Here is a 19072-nt window from a genome sequence, read left to right on the forward strand (position 1 = left end):
CAGACACCAAAGCAACTTTCTGAATAGCTGCACATAAGCAACACCATATCTGGTCTGCTCTTCCTCTGTAGGTACCAGATCTGCTCTGGGTCTTGCCTCTGCTGATGACATCACAATAGGGCAACACCACTCAGACAAACTGTATTGCATCCATTCTTTAAGAATCAAATCTCTTTGAGAGTTTCAACTTATTACCTACATTTGCTGTTAATTTACGTTTCTTTGGCGACCTCAGGTAGCCGAAAGTAGAAAACAATCAATCTCAGTCCTGAAGGCAAGTACTGTCTTCTAAGTCTGAGCTCTGCCATTTAATAAGGTGACACAAAAAGTCTCAGTACTATTTTAGATCTCAGGGCAGGGGAGTACAAATTTAACATCTTTATTCTACATTTGTACCAAAGTTTTACATTTAAATTGTTAAATTTTTTCAGCTTTGTTATCAATCAGGTAAAACTTCATCAGTTATTACACGCTAATGCTACAGATGCTCTCGATTCGGCACACGGATGCTGCCTTATGTTGTTGTTGTCCGGGTGACCATGATGTCAAAATTTTGATTAATTTTAAAGTAACTTATTAAACTACTCGAGTTTAATTATTTTTATGAACCACATTAGTTGGAATGATTTTTGAGTTAATCCCAGATGAAAACACATTTGTCATCTACAAACAAAAGCAACCTGTCAATATTATTGTTTTTTAGTTTTATTTTAGCTGAAACTCTTTAAACTTCATAATTAATTTCTTTCAGCTGTTGCAGATGTTTCATCATTAAACTCATATACAATGTTTTATTAGTTTTTTTTAAGGTATTGTGGATGATTTTTGTGTATTTTTTAAAGACCCTCCCTCTGCACTTAAAAAAAAAAAAGCACATGCACAACTCTGTGTACCTGCTCCTGAATGGGAACACCTGCTAAACGTGCGAGAGCGTGCACAAGCCCATTTCTCCTCGTTCACACTTTTTTTTTTTTTACGTTGATGTTCTCATAGCTCATACAAGCTTACTGTGTCCGAAGGTCCGCTCTAACCCCTAAATGCCTGAATCACTATATAGAGCAGGGACTATATAGTGGACTTTATAGAGAACTCTGTAAACTTATCGTTCGGACAGATGATCACTGCTTTTTGCTCCCCGTTGGTCACGTAACTCCTCCTCCATTGCGCTGTGCCTGCGTCATCTTTGTTATTAGTCATCGCTGTGACAGCAAATCCCATAATGCTTTCTGCAAGCATGCTGGGATATATCTGCCTCTTCTGAGGCCTTTCTTTTTACACTTCGTAGACACTTTTTCTCTTATGACCATCGGCCATTTTCAAAGAACGCGATGAGAAAGGTGTGCTTCAATGATTGTCCGAAACCGTAGCTCACCACATATATACACCCGAAAGTGCTCATGCACCGAAAAAGATAGCTAACGGGACGAGCACGTAGGACGGCGTCATGTAAACATATCACTAGGATGAGTGACAATTAGAAGGACCACTTATTTAGACGATCCATCCGGAAATAAGAGATCATACTCTATACCTTTACATAACATCTAAACCACTTATAAGTGCCTGGAATCCCATCAGTCTATAATGTGGTATGACAATAACCTTTTCTAATCTAGAAGTGATCCTTTTGCGTATTGTTACTGCTGCATTTATATCTAAATGATTTTAAGTAACACAAATGATGGAGATGTATTTATTATAATTCTGTACTGAAATCCAGACTCTGTTTTATTAAACTGTCTTTTTTAAAACCATGTATAAAGCACAATATTGTGCGAGAAATAACATGGACTTATAATTGTAAAAAGTATGCTTATCTTTAAAAACTAAATCTTTTCCAACTTTTTTTAATGGAAATTCCCCAGGTAGATTTATTTTTATTGTGGTTTTTGACCAAGACAAAGAAAATGACTCTAAGGCATTTGAAAAGAGATACTTTAGGGGCCGATTTTTAAAAATCCGTTGGCTTGGGGTCTCAAATTCATTGCTAAATAAAAATGTGTGCTATGCTAGCATAATTCTTATCGGGATTGAGATTTAAGCTGTGCTGTTAAGCTTAAAACAAAAGAAGATTCAAAAATAAATAATTCACAAAATAGATTCAAACTACTTTGTACCCACTAATCACAAAAAATATAGCTGCCATTGTTACAGGGAAAAAAAGGATAGGGTAGCTCCGCCCAAGGCACATCAGACTCACTTTTTCCACTGTGCAGATAGAGCAGCAAAGATGCTTCAGCCGCGTGTCAGAAATAAACTTGTACAAGCATCAAAAATGAAGCCGCTTACGTGTTTTTTGCGGCTTTTGCTGCTTTAGGTGAGAACGTAGCTTAACAGTGGCTAGCTTCCAGCCATGGCGACCTGCACGAGCATTTGGGGGGTCGATTTGTTCATGCGTCAGAGTACGCGCACATGGGGGAGGGACAAGCAGACGACCCTGATTAACGTGTCAGGAACCAATTGTGTACAACTAACAGTGTTTTGTGATTGGTGGGGTTACTCATTGATTTCTCACTGTAGCGGGACCATTTGCTGTGGGGAGATCTTCAAGCCACATGGTAAAAATTGCGTCAGAAAAAATCTCCTGTACTTTTAGGAGCAGGAGGAAAAAATTAATGAAAACTATCTTGCATATTCTTTTCTTAATAATTTGCAGCAAAATGGTAATGGTTGTTTTAAAACAGCCATAGGTTTTATGGACTAAGTAATGAGAGTTGAATGGGGTTTGGGGTCACCCTAAGAACTGGGATTCAGCGTCAGATTTATTCTTTTTTAATGGTTGTTTTTGACGCCTTCTAGTTTTCACAGTTGAGACGCTGCTTCCTCTCTGCATAACCTTTTGGGATGTTTTAGGAAACATTGTCAACAGTGTGACTGTCATTGCATAAGGCAAAATCCTGTTTATTAAAGGCCTGTCTGCATGTGGACAAGGTTTGGTTTTGTTATTTTTAGTGGTCACTGAGTACAATTCAAACTGTCCTATTTCAATATTATTTTGTGCACCTTTTTTTATTAAGGATATTTAGGTTAGTTGGATAAAAGGTATGGAAGGATTCATTTTAGCAATTAGGACAAACATCTCCAAAATTCTAGAAAAATGTAATTTAAATTTCTAGAAAAGTCTGGAATCAAGTTTAGAAAGATGGAGATTGGTAAAATAACGTTTTCAGATCTTATTGAAAAGAAATTTAAAACTATTTTTATTTATTTCTATATGAATGGTGTGCTTTATTTATATTTCTGACTTCCCACATCTTGGCTTTCAATTTTGTCCAGCTAATTTATTTACTTTTTTTTTTTTTTACTTTTTTTTTTAATGACAGAACCCAGAGATGAATCCTCAACAAAGGGAAATATCACAACTTTTTTCTCTGTTTTGCGGTGTCCTATATTAAGAGTGAACAACTACCAAAAATCAAAATGCTAACTTTTATTTATTTTTCCCCAACCAAATTTTTGGTAGCAGCTTAATTTTCCTTTGCACCAACAAAAGTGGCAAACCCTCCACCTTAAGAGCGAGGAACATTTCAGTGTTTAGCCCTTGTTAAATATTTGTCTGGAATTTAAAAATAGCGTTTTATTAAGAATATCATATACTACATTTTAACTACATTTTACAATAAAAAACATTAACAATGATGAGCCGTCCAGCGCATGTTTTACAGTTGGAGCAGGAAGATTCTTCTACGATTAGGCAGACCGCATGTACCAATAACCTATTCAGCCCTTTTCTTAACAAGATGTTTTGGCGTTTCACGCCCCCCCCCACACCATGCAGCCATGACAACCATTCAACAGGCTAAACAATCCAACAAAGTAAAGTCAAGTTCAGCTCTTAACTTTAAAGCTTTGTAACAAACGGCTGGTAACAATCCACTCTTAAGCTTAAGGTGTTAGCCATGTCTGTTTGGATGCTCTCTTTCACTGAGCAGAAAGAGGTGGCGCCTGCAACAGGGCGGGCTTAGACAGGGGAGGGGTTATTTCCCCAAATTATCTCATAAAGGGAAGGATGTTGATCATTTTGATAAAACATTACCTAAGTGGAGGAACAAGGCAGTAAGATCGGGGAAAGTTTTTTTTCTTTATTTTAAATACACTCATGAGCTTCAGGTTATATATGACTGTTAGAAAATGTTTATGAAGGGAATTTGGCATAATATGCGACCTTTAAAATGCAATTATATTGCAAATACAATTAATTGTCCAGTCTCATCCTACAGGGGATCTAAATAAGTCCAAAAAGTGCAAAAGATGTGAAGTCGTCCTTTACTACTAGGAGTGTAAATCACATCCATCTTTGCGATTCGATTCAGTATCGATTTCCTGACCCAACGGTTCAATTATTTTCGATACTCAAGAATACACCACGATACGATTCAATTAATTGGTTCTTTTTTTTTTTTTTTACACCTTACAGGCTAGACAATGTTTCAAATTTGAAATAAATCAGTGAAAGCTGTAATATCGTTATGCATTTTATTTGAGAAACAACAGCAAATAACAGAAGTAGAAAAGTTGCACTCAACCTATTCCTATTAAAGCCTCATTCACCCCTGCGTTATAGATTCTGAAAGGCCTTGCATCAGAAAATACTGCACAAAATCAGTGCAATGAGTGCAATTCAGTACCTCTGCTCCAGACGTCCCCGTCCCCTCCACAGACGCTCCGCTGCTCCTCTCCCAAATTTTAGCTGACCGCAGACAGGAGGCCGGCTTGTTTTGTTTTTATGACCGAAATTACGGAAAACAACTCGCAAAGTTTGACCCTCTAGAAGAGCGAGTTGCGCGAGAACGCTGGGACCGTTTTTCCACCTGGATCTCCGCTCTTTTTGGCCCTCATATCTCTCCGTCGTCGGACTAAACTCGCTCCCACTTCCTCACCGCCTTGGCCGTATCTAGACCCACAGTGTGTAGCACAGACCATGCTTCAATGTTGAGCATAAATCACAAATGTCTGTGTCAAGCTTACTGCAACACACTGCTGTAAGAGTATAACCAGGAAGCGAGGTAGGAGGGCAAAATAGGTTTAGCGCCACCGCAGCACAGGAGGAGAATTACGCCCTGGGTCAAATGGATAAAAAGAGACCGGAGGGAAAAAAAATGAATCGATTCTCTTGCGGACGTGTCGATGCATTGGATCGTCGGCTGTTGGATCGATGCATCGATACAAAACGATTATTATTTACACCCCTATTTACTACGCTGCTGAATCATTAGCAAAAAGCGATATACTGTTTTGAATTGAACAGTATATTCTGAAAATATTTTTCAAACTTCCAGAAAACTGTCAGAAAAATCTTTGAAATTGTTTTGAAAACTCTGATAAAAAAAAAACTACTTTATAAATATGTCGCAGGGGTTTGTTGTTGTTTTTCTGCAGTCAGCTTCAGATAAAGATAAAGCAACACAATACATAAACCTAAATAGGACAAGACCTAATATACAATAAAGGTTAATCATACTGGTTTAATCACACTCCTTTTTTTTTATATATATAGAGATAGATAGATTGATAATATTAAATGTATTTGTACAAACAAGTTTGCATTGCTAATAACAGAAGTTTTCAGAGAGGAAGTTGTGGTGACTTTAGGACAGTGGGACAAAACCCACATGAAAGTCAAAACAGTGTGTGCTTTTAAAGGTGGTTCCCCTTTTTTCTTTTTATAGTAAATTCTTTGTAGACATCCAGGGTGCTTTTAGCCTCCCCTGATATATTATGTTATATTGGTTTTCTTTACTACAAACATGGAGGTTCAGCAGATTGTAGCTGAAATGAGGTTTAGGAGGAAGAACTTATGGCATGCAAGTTTCCATAGTCTGCATCCAATATTTTATCTGATCAAACCATTTATATTTTAAAACCTCTTTAAAAAGGATGTTTCTCCTGAATGTTGGACTCTGCCAAAAATACCATTAAAAAACCATGTGTGGGGTCAATTCCTTAGCTAAGACTAAATGCTTTGTACTTAAAGATATATAGTCTTGTTTTGCAGTTAAAGTAGGAATGAATCCCCTGAATCTCTAGTTATTGTCATATCATCCCTTCTATTTTCTGTATCCATAACCGATAAGCAGTGACAGACACACACAGCATACCAAGGAATTCATTAGCCCCTCTTTTCTAATATTTTCTGTATAGATTGTGGTTTTAGTTATTATTTTGGCAAAAGTCCATTCCCGCAGTCTCAGGGCGCCGGCGTTAGCTATGGTCCTGATATTCTTAAAATATTTACAGCTGAAATATTTTATTTTAAACATAAAGGAACTAAAGCTTTTGATTTCTACTGAAATTTTAACCTTTTTCTTTGATGTTCACGACCCAAGCTGCTGATTTTCGATTATTTTTCTACCCAATAAGATTCATTACCCACTAATATTAGCCAGAAACCATAGCATTTATTCCATGTGGTTCTTTTTTAGGGACTGCGTCTTATAGACTACCTCAATCATTAGATGGTGATTAAAAACTGACATAATTTTCATTGACTCCTGGATAAGAGTTGAAATGTTTTCAGAAAAACTGAGTGAAAGTCTAGTTTGGCTCCAATTTATGCCTGTTTTGTGGTTGTCATTAACCGAATGACTGGGAATTTGCGCAGGCTGTTAACTTTCTTTTTCTGTATATGATGCGCATATTTTAGTAGGATTAGAGTTAGCCACATATCACAATGAAAAGAAAACTTTATAACTTTCTCTGAAAGACAGAAGCTTTTATGGCTGTTTTAGTTTGATAAGCAGCTCTCATTGGTCTCATTGGGCAGGTCAGATTTAAAGCCTGGTCTGAAGCAGAATAATTTTTTAGGGGCAGCTTTTGTGACACAGGTTTTTTTTTTTTTTTTTTGTGGAAAAAATTAATCTTAATCTAACAGTGGAAAAATTGTCACGACTAGTAGCGTACTTTGGACGTTGGGAGAAAGAACAACATGTAAAAAAAAAAATGCATTAGAGCAATTATAAACGAACTTGACCAGACTTAAATATATGAATTCTGAGAATATAATAAAAAAAATATATATAAAACAGTGTTTTGGGTTATGTATAAATATTATTACGCTTATTTATTTTGCAGAAGATCATTTACAATAGTATTATGCAGACTGACAGCAGCAAAAAAATGTTTTGGTCATTATTTAATAACTTTATTCCCCATGGTCATTTTAGAGTAATATATTTCAGTCTGATTGTGCATAATAAATGATCATTCAAGCATGAAAACTAAGCATGGACCATACTTAAAGCGCATTGGATGTTGAAAATGAAACCTAAATACATTGGGCTGGTACTTATGCAAATTATGCAGCCTATTCCTCATGTAGCTTTGCTTTCTGCAAGGTTGACATGCCGTGCAGGAGCTGCTAGTTTCATTCTGACAGCAGATACACTTTCAATAATCGGGGACCTGCCAGTAGAGAGGCAGCTACCAGGACCACATAGCTTCGGTTTGAGTTTGTTGTCAAACAGATGCAGAACACTCAAACCACTTAAACTCTGCCGTGTCTTTCGGTGGTAGCTTTTTCTGTCATGATGTTATTTTCTGTTTTGTTTTTATTAAAGAAGCAACAAACTCCTCTCTTGTCGTGAATCTTTTATTTTAGTCTTTTCAATCATAGGGATTTTGAGAGATATTTAAAACAAATGAGCAGTTCAGGGTCTCGTTGATCTTGGATTTGTGGGTTTCTCAGTTTCTGATGCCTTTTCTACAAATGGCTTATTCATGAAGTTAGCTTGAGGTAACTCCTTGTTCCTCTTGTCACTTTTGGTTGTTCTTTACTCTTTCATTTTTTTTACGATCAGGGATTCTGTGCAGTGAATCCTGGACAGATGAAAAAGGGCCGCTTTCACGCTGGAGCTGTTTGGGCCACTTTAAACAGACTAGAATTCATTTCCGTAGATGGGTTGGTATGCTTCGTTTGGGCAATTCTGGAAAAATGCTTCAACTCTTCAGAGAACTCTCTGATCACTTGGAGGAAAACTGTGGAGTTGTTCATAATATTAGGCATAGTGATGCGTCGCATACCTATGATTTCCAGATGTACATTTATGTGATTTGCCCTTGCTCAGAATCTCTTTAACCCTAGTAGCATATAATACTTCACATTTAATGCATAGAGGATCTTCAAACAAATTTAACAATATCGGATATTTTGCTTTATTCATATCCATGAACATTTCAGCTGAAACATTGCTCTCACTAGTAGCTACTCCTCATGCATTCGTCCTATTTAAAGAGAGCAGTCTGAATAGGAACTGGGTTCTTATAAAGAAACTGACCTCAGCCGATTGGTGCTCTTTTAGGGCAGCACAGAAGATCAAATTTCTATATCGGTTTTAATTTCTGCTTCAAACAATCACAGAACCAATGTCATCAGCATTTACAAATTTCAGCGCAGACAAATAGATCTTTATGAACAAATAAGTCAAAGCTGTACCTTGATATTTTCTATTTTCCTTTGGAAATGTGGAGTTTATTTTCCATGCTCTTACACAAAACCAGTACAACAGTAATATACACTTGATCAACAGCAAATGTGTGTGGTGGATTGATTTATAATTTCACTGAACTCGAATCCAGAACCACACAGCATTCTGGGGGATGTAGGCAGAAGAAAGGATTTAGCCTCATCCCCTCACAGCCAAACGAATCAACAAACCTTTTTCCCCTGCTCCTTATTTCTATAGGTGAAAAATGTATTAATCAATTATTATCAACTGATTTTTCACCCATATCACACAGCTTAATTTTTGTTTCTTTTGAAAAAAAAAAAAGATAAAAGCTCTCTCATCTGTGCATCGTATTTTCTTTAAATGGCTTTTTAGACCCTAGTTGTATTGTGTTTTTTTGTGTGTGTTTTTGAGACTGAATGTTCTTTTCTTTATCTCAGGAGCTGGAGAATCCGGAAAGAGCACCATTGTGAAACAAATGAGGATCCTTCATGTCAACGGCTTTAATGCAGAGTGAGTATGATTAACCTTGAAGTCAGTTTACATGAATCTACTTCTTCTTTTTCTGTAAAGTAACAGAATACCATAAAAAGAAATGAATAACCAAATGGTTTATCAGAGATGTAACCTCAGCTCTCTGTATTGTTTCTAAACAAATGAAAGTTGCAGCCTCACAAAATGAGCCTAGCTCTGCTGAAGTTAACTATTTATACATGTTTCATATCCACAAAATACATAAAGGTCTCTTCTAGCAGTGGCCGGTATCACAATTTGATCTACTTTATATATATATAGATTTTATCCCTCTGGCTGATTGGCATTCTATAATGATTGAAAATATGTTTTTTTTTTGTTTTTGTTTGTTTTTTAAATTGGGGGTCTGGAAAACATTTTACTTTTCTATTTTTTTTTTTTTTTAAGAGCAGAAAACCCTGAAGGAAATGGCCACACATTGGGATCTTATACCCAGGACCTGTGTCAGCTCTAAAGAACAATAGTTGAAGTTTATGTTGGCCTAGTCAAAGTCCAGAGTCGGATTTGATTGTGATGCTGTTTAATGTGACTGTATTTCTGGTAGGAAGTGGGCAGAGACTCCTTCACAGTGGTGTTAGAGACCCCTTATCAGTTTCTGCTGCCATAGGTGATTAAAAACCAGTAGTTCGGTTTAGGCATAGGACCCTGTTGCTTTGGCTTTTTTTCTCTTCATCAAATCTGTTCTAGTTTAAAAAATGAAGAAAAAAAAAAACCTTTTTTTGATTTACTCAAGTTTCTTTTTTGTCATGCTTTGATGTGAAACTTTTATCGTATGACAAGCCGAGAAAGAAGAAAGTTTGATAAGGAAAAAATACATTTTCACAACTTACTGTAGTTATGACATCCGCAAGGTATTGAGAAGAACAAAATGCTGACAAGAAGTCAAAATAATGGTTGAATTCTATATTGAAAAGAATCTCGTGCAACAGGAAGTGAAAGAGCAGCTAGCCTGATGCTAATGCTTTATACATCTGTAAGTAGTTTTTTTTTCAGCTAAATGTCTGAGCATTCTTTCTAGAATTCATTTTGGAGGTCAGACACTGATGTCTGATGAGCTTTGACTGGTAGTTTCTGCGTTTAGTCATCCAAATGGAGTTAAGGGGCCCAGCCCCACTGTGGAGAACGGCCCCCATCTTCACACCGACACCTTCACTTTATGCCTGGTGACCTAAGGCTCGGATGCAGCTGTAAGGGTTTCAGCTCTGTTTCTAATAATTGCTGTTTAAACTGAGAAACAAACCGTATTGTTAAAAAAAAAAAAAAAGACAACTAGCCTGAAATTCCCCCATGAAAAGGCTGAAAGATTTCTTTCCACTGATTTGATCTTTCCTTCTCTTCAAGGCTTGGACACAATACACCACTTTGTCTATTTTCCCTTTTTTTTTCTTTTTTTCTCTTTTTTTATTTACCACTTAAGGAAGCTGATCGCCCTTTTCTCCTCTTTTTTGTTATTGTTTGTTTCAGGATCACATTCTTCAGTTTTTCTTATTTTAGTGAGCTGAAAAGGAATGTGAGGTTTTTGCGTGTCAGTGACTAAGCTTAGGTTGGTCTGGTGGATGTCATGTATTGGCCGGGACAGAAGCATCTTTGCAAGGTTAGACTAGAAAATCAGCAGCTTAGGCAGAGTAGAGCATATGACCCAGTGTGTGACTCCACAACACTGAACAGTTTGTGTGTGTTTGTGTATAAGACTGTTTTATAAAAATAGAACATCTCTGTCCATGTTCTGTGTAAAAATCGGTGTCTTTATGTTGGACAAGCTCGGCTACAACTAAACTTTGACATCTGACAATAGATAATGTTTTCTGCATGGCTAAAATAGAAAATAAACTGGAGCACCTTCATGTAAGTTTGATGATGCGTGAGAGTTGGATTGCATGGGTCAACTGTGTAGCATAAAGAAAAAGACCAAAACAGCAGATACTGATGGGTGATCACATGACTGCCATAGTAATAGGTTTTAATTAGCAGAGATCCCCCAGCACCATATTAACATGGCTGATTTAGGACCTGAAATGTTTAGGGGTTGCTAACAGTGCAGGATTTGGGATGAATGGAGGGAGTGTAGTGATAGGCTCTAACCTCAAGATTTGCTGCTAAGTATTATTGGACAGATTTGGGGAAAGTTCACTTTTTAAACTGCTACGACTGCACTGTTCTTGAGCAAGACGTTTACCGCTGGAGGTTTCAAGTGTTTAAAACAAGGACATAAAATAATATTAAAACCTTTATAGGGCTAAAAGAAAACAAGCTTTTTTGACCCCAAAAGTTTAAAAATGATCAATACATTTCCTGTCTATAAAGTAAAAGGGGAAAAATGGTGCACTGATGTGCTAGAATGGCCTTCTGAAATTTAAATTGGATGGAAACATGGTTTATGAGTGTTGGTGGGCATTTATGGCATTATTTAACATTTTTGTGTTAAACCTCTAGTTGTGATATCAATTTTGATTTAACTTCTAAACAATTAAAGTTTGTGATGATAAAAAAAATAAAAAAAGGGTGAATTGTGAATTTTATTTGTATTTTTCTCCAATTTCATTATTTTCAATTGACACATTGGAAAATTCAAAGAAGTGGATTAAATGCAGTTACTATGGGATGTTTATTGATATAAATCACACCTTTTTATATAACCTGTGTCCTGAAGTAGCCCGTTATTAAATTTGTATATATTATTTCTAAGATGTTCTTGATTGTGGGGTTCTGATTGCGGTGACCTGTAGTGACAGTTATATAGTTACCAATGAAAAACTTCTAAAAATTAATGAAGCAGGTTTTCAATCATCAATTTTATCGTTATCATGACTGTACCACAAAATGTGACAATATGTTCTGGTAATATCGCCCAGCCCTAGCTATGAGTAATTGTTGAGCTCCAAAGGAAATCATTGATAGATATATTGTTTTTAATTAAAATTACAAAGTCAGGCAACCAGGAAGTATTTTCCACACAGCACACAGCTTCCCTCTGTTGTTGAACCTACATATTTTGAAACAACTTCCGTCTAAAATGCAAGAATTTATTCACAAAACTAAAATGCCAGACAAGAAACTCGTTAACTAAGCTAGTAACATTCAGCTAGACTGCCCATTAAAAATTGAAGGAATAAAGAAGGCTTATAATGGTTAATAATAAAATTGAAACGTAATAACCAAAAAAAGTGATGCAATAAAATCACACATCAGTGTTTGAGTTATTTTATTGAACCATGGTTAGTTATTATGAACTGGAAGAGAGGCCAATTTAGCTTCTGCTAAGTTTTGAAATAACCAGCTCAAAACACAAAGCCGAAAGAAAACACTACTTTAAAAATAAGTTTTACTTTAATAAAAATAACATTTCTTAATTTGGTGTTAATGAGGCACAGGAAGTGATAACAAGCAAGATAAGTAATAAACAGCATTTTTCAATTAAAACTTAGTGTTTATTAATACAGTAGGTATGTTAAATAATTTAAATGTTCTTTAAAGGTAATTTTTCACAAAGTGCTGTTTTTATTATAATGATATAAAAACCTCCTGTTTTTTATCTGTTGATGTTTGAGGAAAAGTGCAACAGGTTGAATATCGGGCAAATTAAAGGGATACAGATGATGACATCTTGCAGTCTAACTGTAAACCAGACAAAAACTGTTCGGTTGAAAAACGGATGTCAAAAACCCTAAGATGATCAAATGTAGGAAGAACTGAGCTACAGGCAGTATGATGATCAGGTTTTGCTGCTGATAGCGGGGAGTATGCTTCTGCAGCTGATCAGACAAATATGATTGCAGCTGGATGGCAACACCATACAAACCAATCCTAAAACGTCTAATAAAAAATAAAACAAGGAGCAGAGACACCGAGGCCTACAGCCTCACACTCAATACTGCACAGTTTACACACACACACACAGTCATGTGATTTCTAATGACTATCGGGTTGAAAACGTAAACAAGGCCGCCTCAATCTCCCTTCTAACCCGATAAAATTCACCCCTCCCTCCTCCTTTCAGCGCCCCCCTCTGTTTATCAGTGCACAGTGACCTCACAGGTGGCTTGTCTTAGAAAATTTAAATCTTTTTTTTCCTCCAATAAAACTGATGACAGCGAAACTGGAAACAAAATGTTGAATGTCTGGTATGTGAGCGTGAGCAGAGATGGCTGCAGCAACACTGCAGCCTTATTACCAGTTAGTGTCACTTTAGGCTTAATCATGGAGATTTATTGGTTTTTATGTTGTTGTTTTTGTTCAGCTTCTATAAAGAGTCTGAAATTATTTTATCTTTCAGGTTAAATACACAATCTTTTCTTTACTGTTTTTACTTTCTTTATAGGATGTTATAGTTTCACTGGTTTTGCTTTTATATTTTCTGTTTATGTCCACCTCCTTTCTGTAAATGGATCCGACCTTAACAGTACATGGAGCCATCATAAATACAATACCCTGTTGTCTTGGCAGGCTCAAGGTGAAAGACGGACAAACTGGCCCACTGGTCTCCTTTTATTAGAAACATTTCTATCACACCGAGTCCCAAACGTCTCGTACACACAGCTATCATTCACATTGCACAGACATAATTTCTGCACCACGCGTGGCGATGAAGGTCTGTTTACCCTTCCAGATCAAAAACAAACTCTTTGCCATGCTGTAGTGGGATCTGTCAGCTCCTTCTTCCCAATGTTTTTCTTTTTTTTTTTTTTATGCTTTTGCTCAAATTCTCTTGATTTTAAAGTACAACAGATCAGTTTTTCTTGTCAGTATTCCAACCAATTTAGGTTTTACACAAACAATTTTAGTTTGGGAGTCTTCTGTAGAGGGTGCAGCATGTTTAGTGTTAGTAGAGATACAGTGAATTGTTTGCAATAGTAAAAGGAAATAATTTGCAAATGTTAGAGGCATATGTGATATACTCATAAAAGAACTAGAAGTAGAACTTATAGAAAAAATGTATTGTATTACTGTTTATTTTTATAACAAATAGGAACACTGGTGCAAGAAGCACATGTTGGCTGGTTTGTTGAGCTGTTTATATGCTACAAAATTCATGGGATGAATGGTTTTCATTTTGAATTGGCTTTAATTTGTGAATTGGTTCATATTTTTTAATATCCAGTAAAATTTTTGAAATTGAATCAATTTGAATCGCTTTACTTTTGAGTCTCAGTTTTTTCTTCATGATCCATTAAATTTCTTTGAGTCTTAAGCATCTTTCGCACTGAATTTAGCGGGTTAACAAGGGTTTTTCAAACACGGGTCACTATGTTAATAATTGGCATGTGGCTCACTTCCCTTTGGCAAAAAGCTGAGTCTGGCAAGCTGTGTGGCCCCCACCCCCCACCTTTGCGTGTCCTGCGGCACCATCACTCTGGGTTATGATGTCATCAATTTGACAGAAATCAGGAAAGTAAACAATGGAGCAGCAGAGAATGGAGCCTCTCACCAGTGCTGCCCCATGTTTATCGAATGCAAGCAGAGTTGTTTTCGCTTGTTATATTAGACACGACTGGCGCGATGTTGTGATGTATGTTAATTGCGCTCAGTGGGGTCTCTTAATGGGTCGACACGGGTCTGTTGTTCCCAGATCAGAGACTATTTATTTTAAGCCAGGTCGCTTGCCGTGTCATTTGACGTGGGTCAGTGAGCCGTTCCCACTAAAAGCCAATTGTTTGTGGGTTTAAAGGTGTTTTTTGGCCAGTGGGAAAGAGGTAATAGCTGAAATTATTAATTGAATAGCATTTATTTTTATCCAATATGGAGGGTCCAACATTTAACATTTTGCAGTTTGTTTCTTTTTTTGATGTAATGTTTCTATTTTTTTTTGTTTGTTTGTTTCAGGGAAAAGAAACAGAAAATTCAGGACATTAAGAACAACATTAAAGAGGCTATTGAGGTATGTGTTTGGTTGAAATTTGCTGAAGATGGTTAGTAGCATTAACTAAAGTCGTCTAGTCTTCTATGTGTAAAAATCTTCATAATCTGATGTTTTCTTTCTTGTTTTCACTATGGATTTGTTTGTGGTTTCAACAGACCATTGTAACAGCTATGAGCACACTTACACCACCAGTGCAGCTGGCCTGTCCGGAAAACCAGTACAGGATTGACTATGTCCTCAACCTCATCAACCAGAAAGACTTCGACTTTCCATCAGTGAGTATACTAGCGCCTGCTACCATCGTGTATCAGTTGTGTTGATAATCAAAGATGTCTCATGGGAAAATGGAGCTTCAGTTTTCCAGTGTGTAAGCAGAGAGGCATCAATCTGGGGATTTGTTAACAGATTGTTTGGGATTCTATCAAATCTTTTACCAAAAATGTAGCTTTAACTGCTTTTTATTTCCTGTTTTATAATTATAGCACATAAAGGTATAACAATAGCATTCAAATGAATTTTGTTTTCATCTTTATGCCATAAGCTATTCATTTTTATGACGGGAATAGAGATGACATCATACCCTGTGTTTGACAGCCGTCGCTGGAAAAAAAGGCTATACTGATGTTATATGGCTAGTAGCATTAATATAAGCAGTTAGAGATAAATTAAACAAATTTTGCTTTGGTCAGCCTTCCTGTTGTTTGCTAAAAGTCCCACTCTCTCTATTGCAGCTTTAAAGAACTCTGGTATCTTTAAACATGTCAGTTTTTTTTCTTTTTTTTTCTCATTTCTAGGTTCTTGCTTTCATTAGTTTGGCCCCCACTGATACCTGCTGCCAACAATAACTGTTGCTGCTAAATTATATTAGTGGAGTTTTTAGTTTGTTTGTTTTTTAGATCCAGTCCTTCAGTGCTGCAATCCTGCAATTTCAAAATGCATCTATCTGACTTACCTGAACTAGATGAATAGCTCAATACCAGGCCTCTGCAGGGCTGAATGAAATGCTGATGAGGGAATTCAGGTTATTTGTTGCTGGTTTGTTGGAGAAGTGATTGATCTACAAGATAATATGGCTTAGCACCCTTGTTTACCTAGTCACCTCTCTGGAGGAATCGAACTGAAACATTCCAGTTAAATGCTTTTTTTTTTTTTTACAATTCTAATTCAATGGCAGCTTTAACCATTTAACTTGCAACTTTATAATTTTTTTTTTTATTTTGTTAGTGGCTGCAGGAATTGGCTCTAAAGTTCTGTTTGACATCATCTTTGCTCACATCAGTAAATCTGTCCTTCGGAAGCCTTAGGTATTACCAGCTGTGTTTTTGTTTCAGCAGTAGTCCCAGTTTACCTGACAGTCCCAGAACACAGGTGTTGAGGCGGGGCAGTCTGCCACCGCTGCTGAGGTGTTCCCCACAGGTAGCCTCTACAGTGTTGCCATTAACTTAATATCGACTCTAGAGACTGAACCACAGACATAATCCTGAATCCAGGGCCACCTTTGGGGCCAAACTTAATTCAATTTTCAGTCTCACCTTTGGGGGGATGTTGTTTTTAATGCAGTTGTTGAGCCATTTGCTCAGCTGTCACCAGAACGCTGTGTTCACAGGAGGGACGTGTCTGCAAACTTTATTGTTATCAAACCTTCATTTTTATAGAGTTTAAATACTGGAAGTGTGGGTTACCTGGAATTTGTTTGCCACCTTTCTGCAGAGTAGCCTTGTTGCTTTCATGCACTTTTCATGCCCTGTCTTGTTGTTTGTTGATATAAGTTTAGTTTTTGTTCAAAACATTAATTCTTTCAAGTAGTCATAAGGTTTTTTTATTTACTATAGAAGTCCATTACGGACAGGCTGAGAAGAAAATACAGTTTTAGTTTATTCTAGTTCTAAGATGTTTTGGGAAGGCGTGTTTTCTTATAAAGGATTAATTAAGTGGGTACGCTTTATTTGCTGTAAAATAAAAATATACAATATCACTGAAGTGGAGCTGCATAACATTACAAAAATTATACATTTCATATTACAGTTGAGAATAACAGGAATATTGTGATAATTATTTTTCGTCTACATCAGGTATGGATGAAGGACGATGCAAGTCAGTCAGTCCGTGTCTGTATTGTTGACGGCCTGTTTCAAACTTGATTATTTACTTGACAAATCATTGTGGCGCTCTGTTAATTAAGTTGATTTATTTACGCACCTTTTTACACAAAAATGTCACGGAAAGGACACAAATGAAATTGCTTCCTATATCTTTTTTAAGTAACATTTTTAATGACTTTGATTTAATTTCATAGCTTTTCAGTCAGACGTAATTCCAGGCTTTTTATAGGCCATTTCTTTTTTATTATTTTTTTATTTTTTTTAACCCATTATTTAGAGATGGATGTAGCTTTGTCTTTGGATTCTCATCATGCTGAAGAACCCAGGGTGAGCGAGAAGATGAGTGTGATGGATCCTCTCTGCGTTCACAACCAACAAACTTCCTAGCAGACATGACGCCGAATGTCCTGCAACTGCAAAGCCTCTTTCTTTTTTTTTCTTTTTTTTCTTTCTTCTTTTTTTTGATGGGCAATAAACGGCAGCTAGGTTAATGCCCTGCCAAAGAAATCTTTTTGTGCGGGTAGGGCGCCTCCAGGCGCATTGCTGCTCCCCTCAGGACACTGGCTTGTGCATCATTTCATGGGCATTACGCTGCTAGGCATAAGTTAGGCTGATGTTGAATATACGCTCTGGACTTGTTATGACTATGCTATATATATATATATGCCCAAAATTGAAGAAAAAAAAAAGCATAGAAAGTTCAGCATGTGCCAGCATTTTAGGAGATTCTGGGACGTTAGTTGTATGCTGTCTAAATTGGTGACAGAGCCCTGTACTGCTGGTATTAAGTGCTGCTAGTTGTACTCTTGACTTACAGAAAGCACACCTTCTGAAAATGTCCTATTTTGTCTCTTTATTCTACAGAATGTTTCCCATAATGTCTTGGGTGTTATAAAGATTTTTTCGGACAAATGTCTGATACTGTTCTCTTTGGTCAGGAGGGACTTTTGGCATTGGAGCTCTCTTTTGAAAGCCTTTTCTACCCAGTCTTCTCCTCTTTTGGTTGAATTTATAAGTACTGACCTTTACTGAGGCAAATGAGGCCTGCAATGCCTTAGACAATATGCTGAGTTCTTCTGTTGATGAATTTTTGTTGTGCTCTAGAAGTGACTTCAGAAGCCTGGCCACCCTTTGGAGGGTTCTCAACTGTTCCTTGTTTACTCTATTAATGGTTAATAGGTTTTAATGCAGTATACAGAGTATTGGAAAATCCTCTATGACCCTTTCCAATTAATGAAAATGAACCAATGGATGGTTCATTTTCAGCTGTTCTTGAAATTCTTTAAATCAGGTCAGAATATGTTTCAGTTTAGATCTTTTGGTCTATTTCAATTCATGTTAGGCTCTTATGTGATTTATTTATTTTCAAGGTATCCAAAACTGCTTAATGTCTCTCTCTTTGATTGTTTTTGTTTTGGTATTTAATGTTAATGGTATTCAATAAGGTAATAAAGAAAATAATTCATTAATATGGGAGAATCTCTCTATCAGTGTGCCTCAAAACTAACTCAAATGAGTCGGGTTAACCAGTTGGTTTATGAGTTTAATGGGATGAAGGCACAAAGCTTTTGCTCTGATCCTGAGTGATATATTGCCCATAGGCTGATGATCTTTTTTTGCATATTGCAAACTTGTGTTTAACCACAAAATGCCCCTCTGCTTCCCCATCTCCTTCTCTTAGATCGAGCTGTTGGGAAGCAATTATTTATCGCCATTCATCATCGGTCGTCAGTTGGCTTTACCCGTTTGGTTCGTTGACTTGTTTTTGACGAGCGCTGCATAGTTTCCACATTACAAAACAGGATGGCGAAAGTGTGTTTTGCATGTCACTGGAATTTGTATCGACGGTTGTGTGTAGGCGTGCAAAGAGAGCTGTGTGTTTGTTAGTTCCAGTTGCAGGCTAACATCACCCCATCAAGTCCAATGTATTCAGTTATGCCGTTTCTCAATTCACTACAACGTGAGTACAGACTCATGTCCTCGCCAAGTATGTTCTTGAGAAGAACACAGGAAAGTGGACTTGGTGAGAATGGGAGCACGCAGCAAAAATATGGGCCAATCGAGCAGAAGCGTACTCATGACATCACGAGTATGCTGCATTTCACCTCCTGTTATTAAGAGTCTCAAGATAATAA

General features: G+C 36.8%; 1 protein-coding gene across 1 annotated transcript in view; it reads left to right on the plus strand.

The window, feature by feature from the left end:
* Nucleotides 1-19072, plus strand: part of gnas (GNAS complex locus) — a 37420-nt gene that overhangs the window by 1782 nt on the left and 16566 nt on the right. Inside the window, exons 2-4 of the mRNA XM_015377782.1 lie at nucleotides 8885-8957; nucleotides 14799-14853; nucleotides 14991-15110. Of these exons, the coding sequence (XP_015233268.1) occupies nucleotides 8885-8957; nucleotides 14799-14853; nucleotides 14991-15110 (248 nt within the window). The remainder of the gene's footprint in view (nucleotides 1-8884; nucleotides 8958-14798; nucleotides 14854-14990; nucleotides 15111-19072) is intronic.

This window comes from Cyprinodon variegatus, unplaced genomic scaffold (assembly GCF_000732505.1).
Source record: "Cyprinodon variegatus isolate N-32 unplaced genomic scaffold, C_variegatus-1.0 Scaffold158, whole genome shotgun sequence".
Classification (NCBI taxonomy): domain Eukaryota; kingdom Metazoa; phylum Chordata; class Actinopteri; order Cyprinodontiformes; family Cyprinodontidae; genus Cyprinodon; species Cyprinodon variegatus.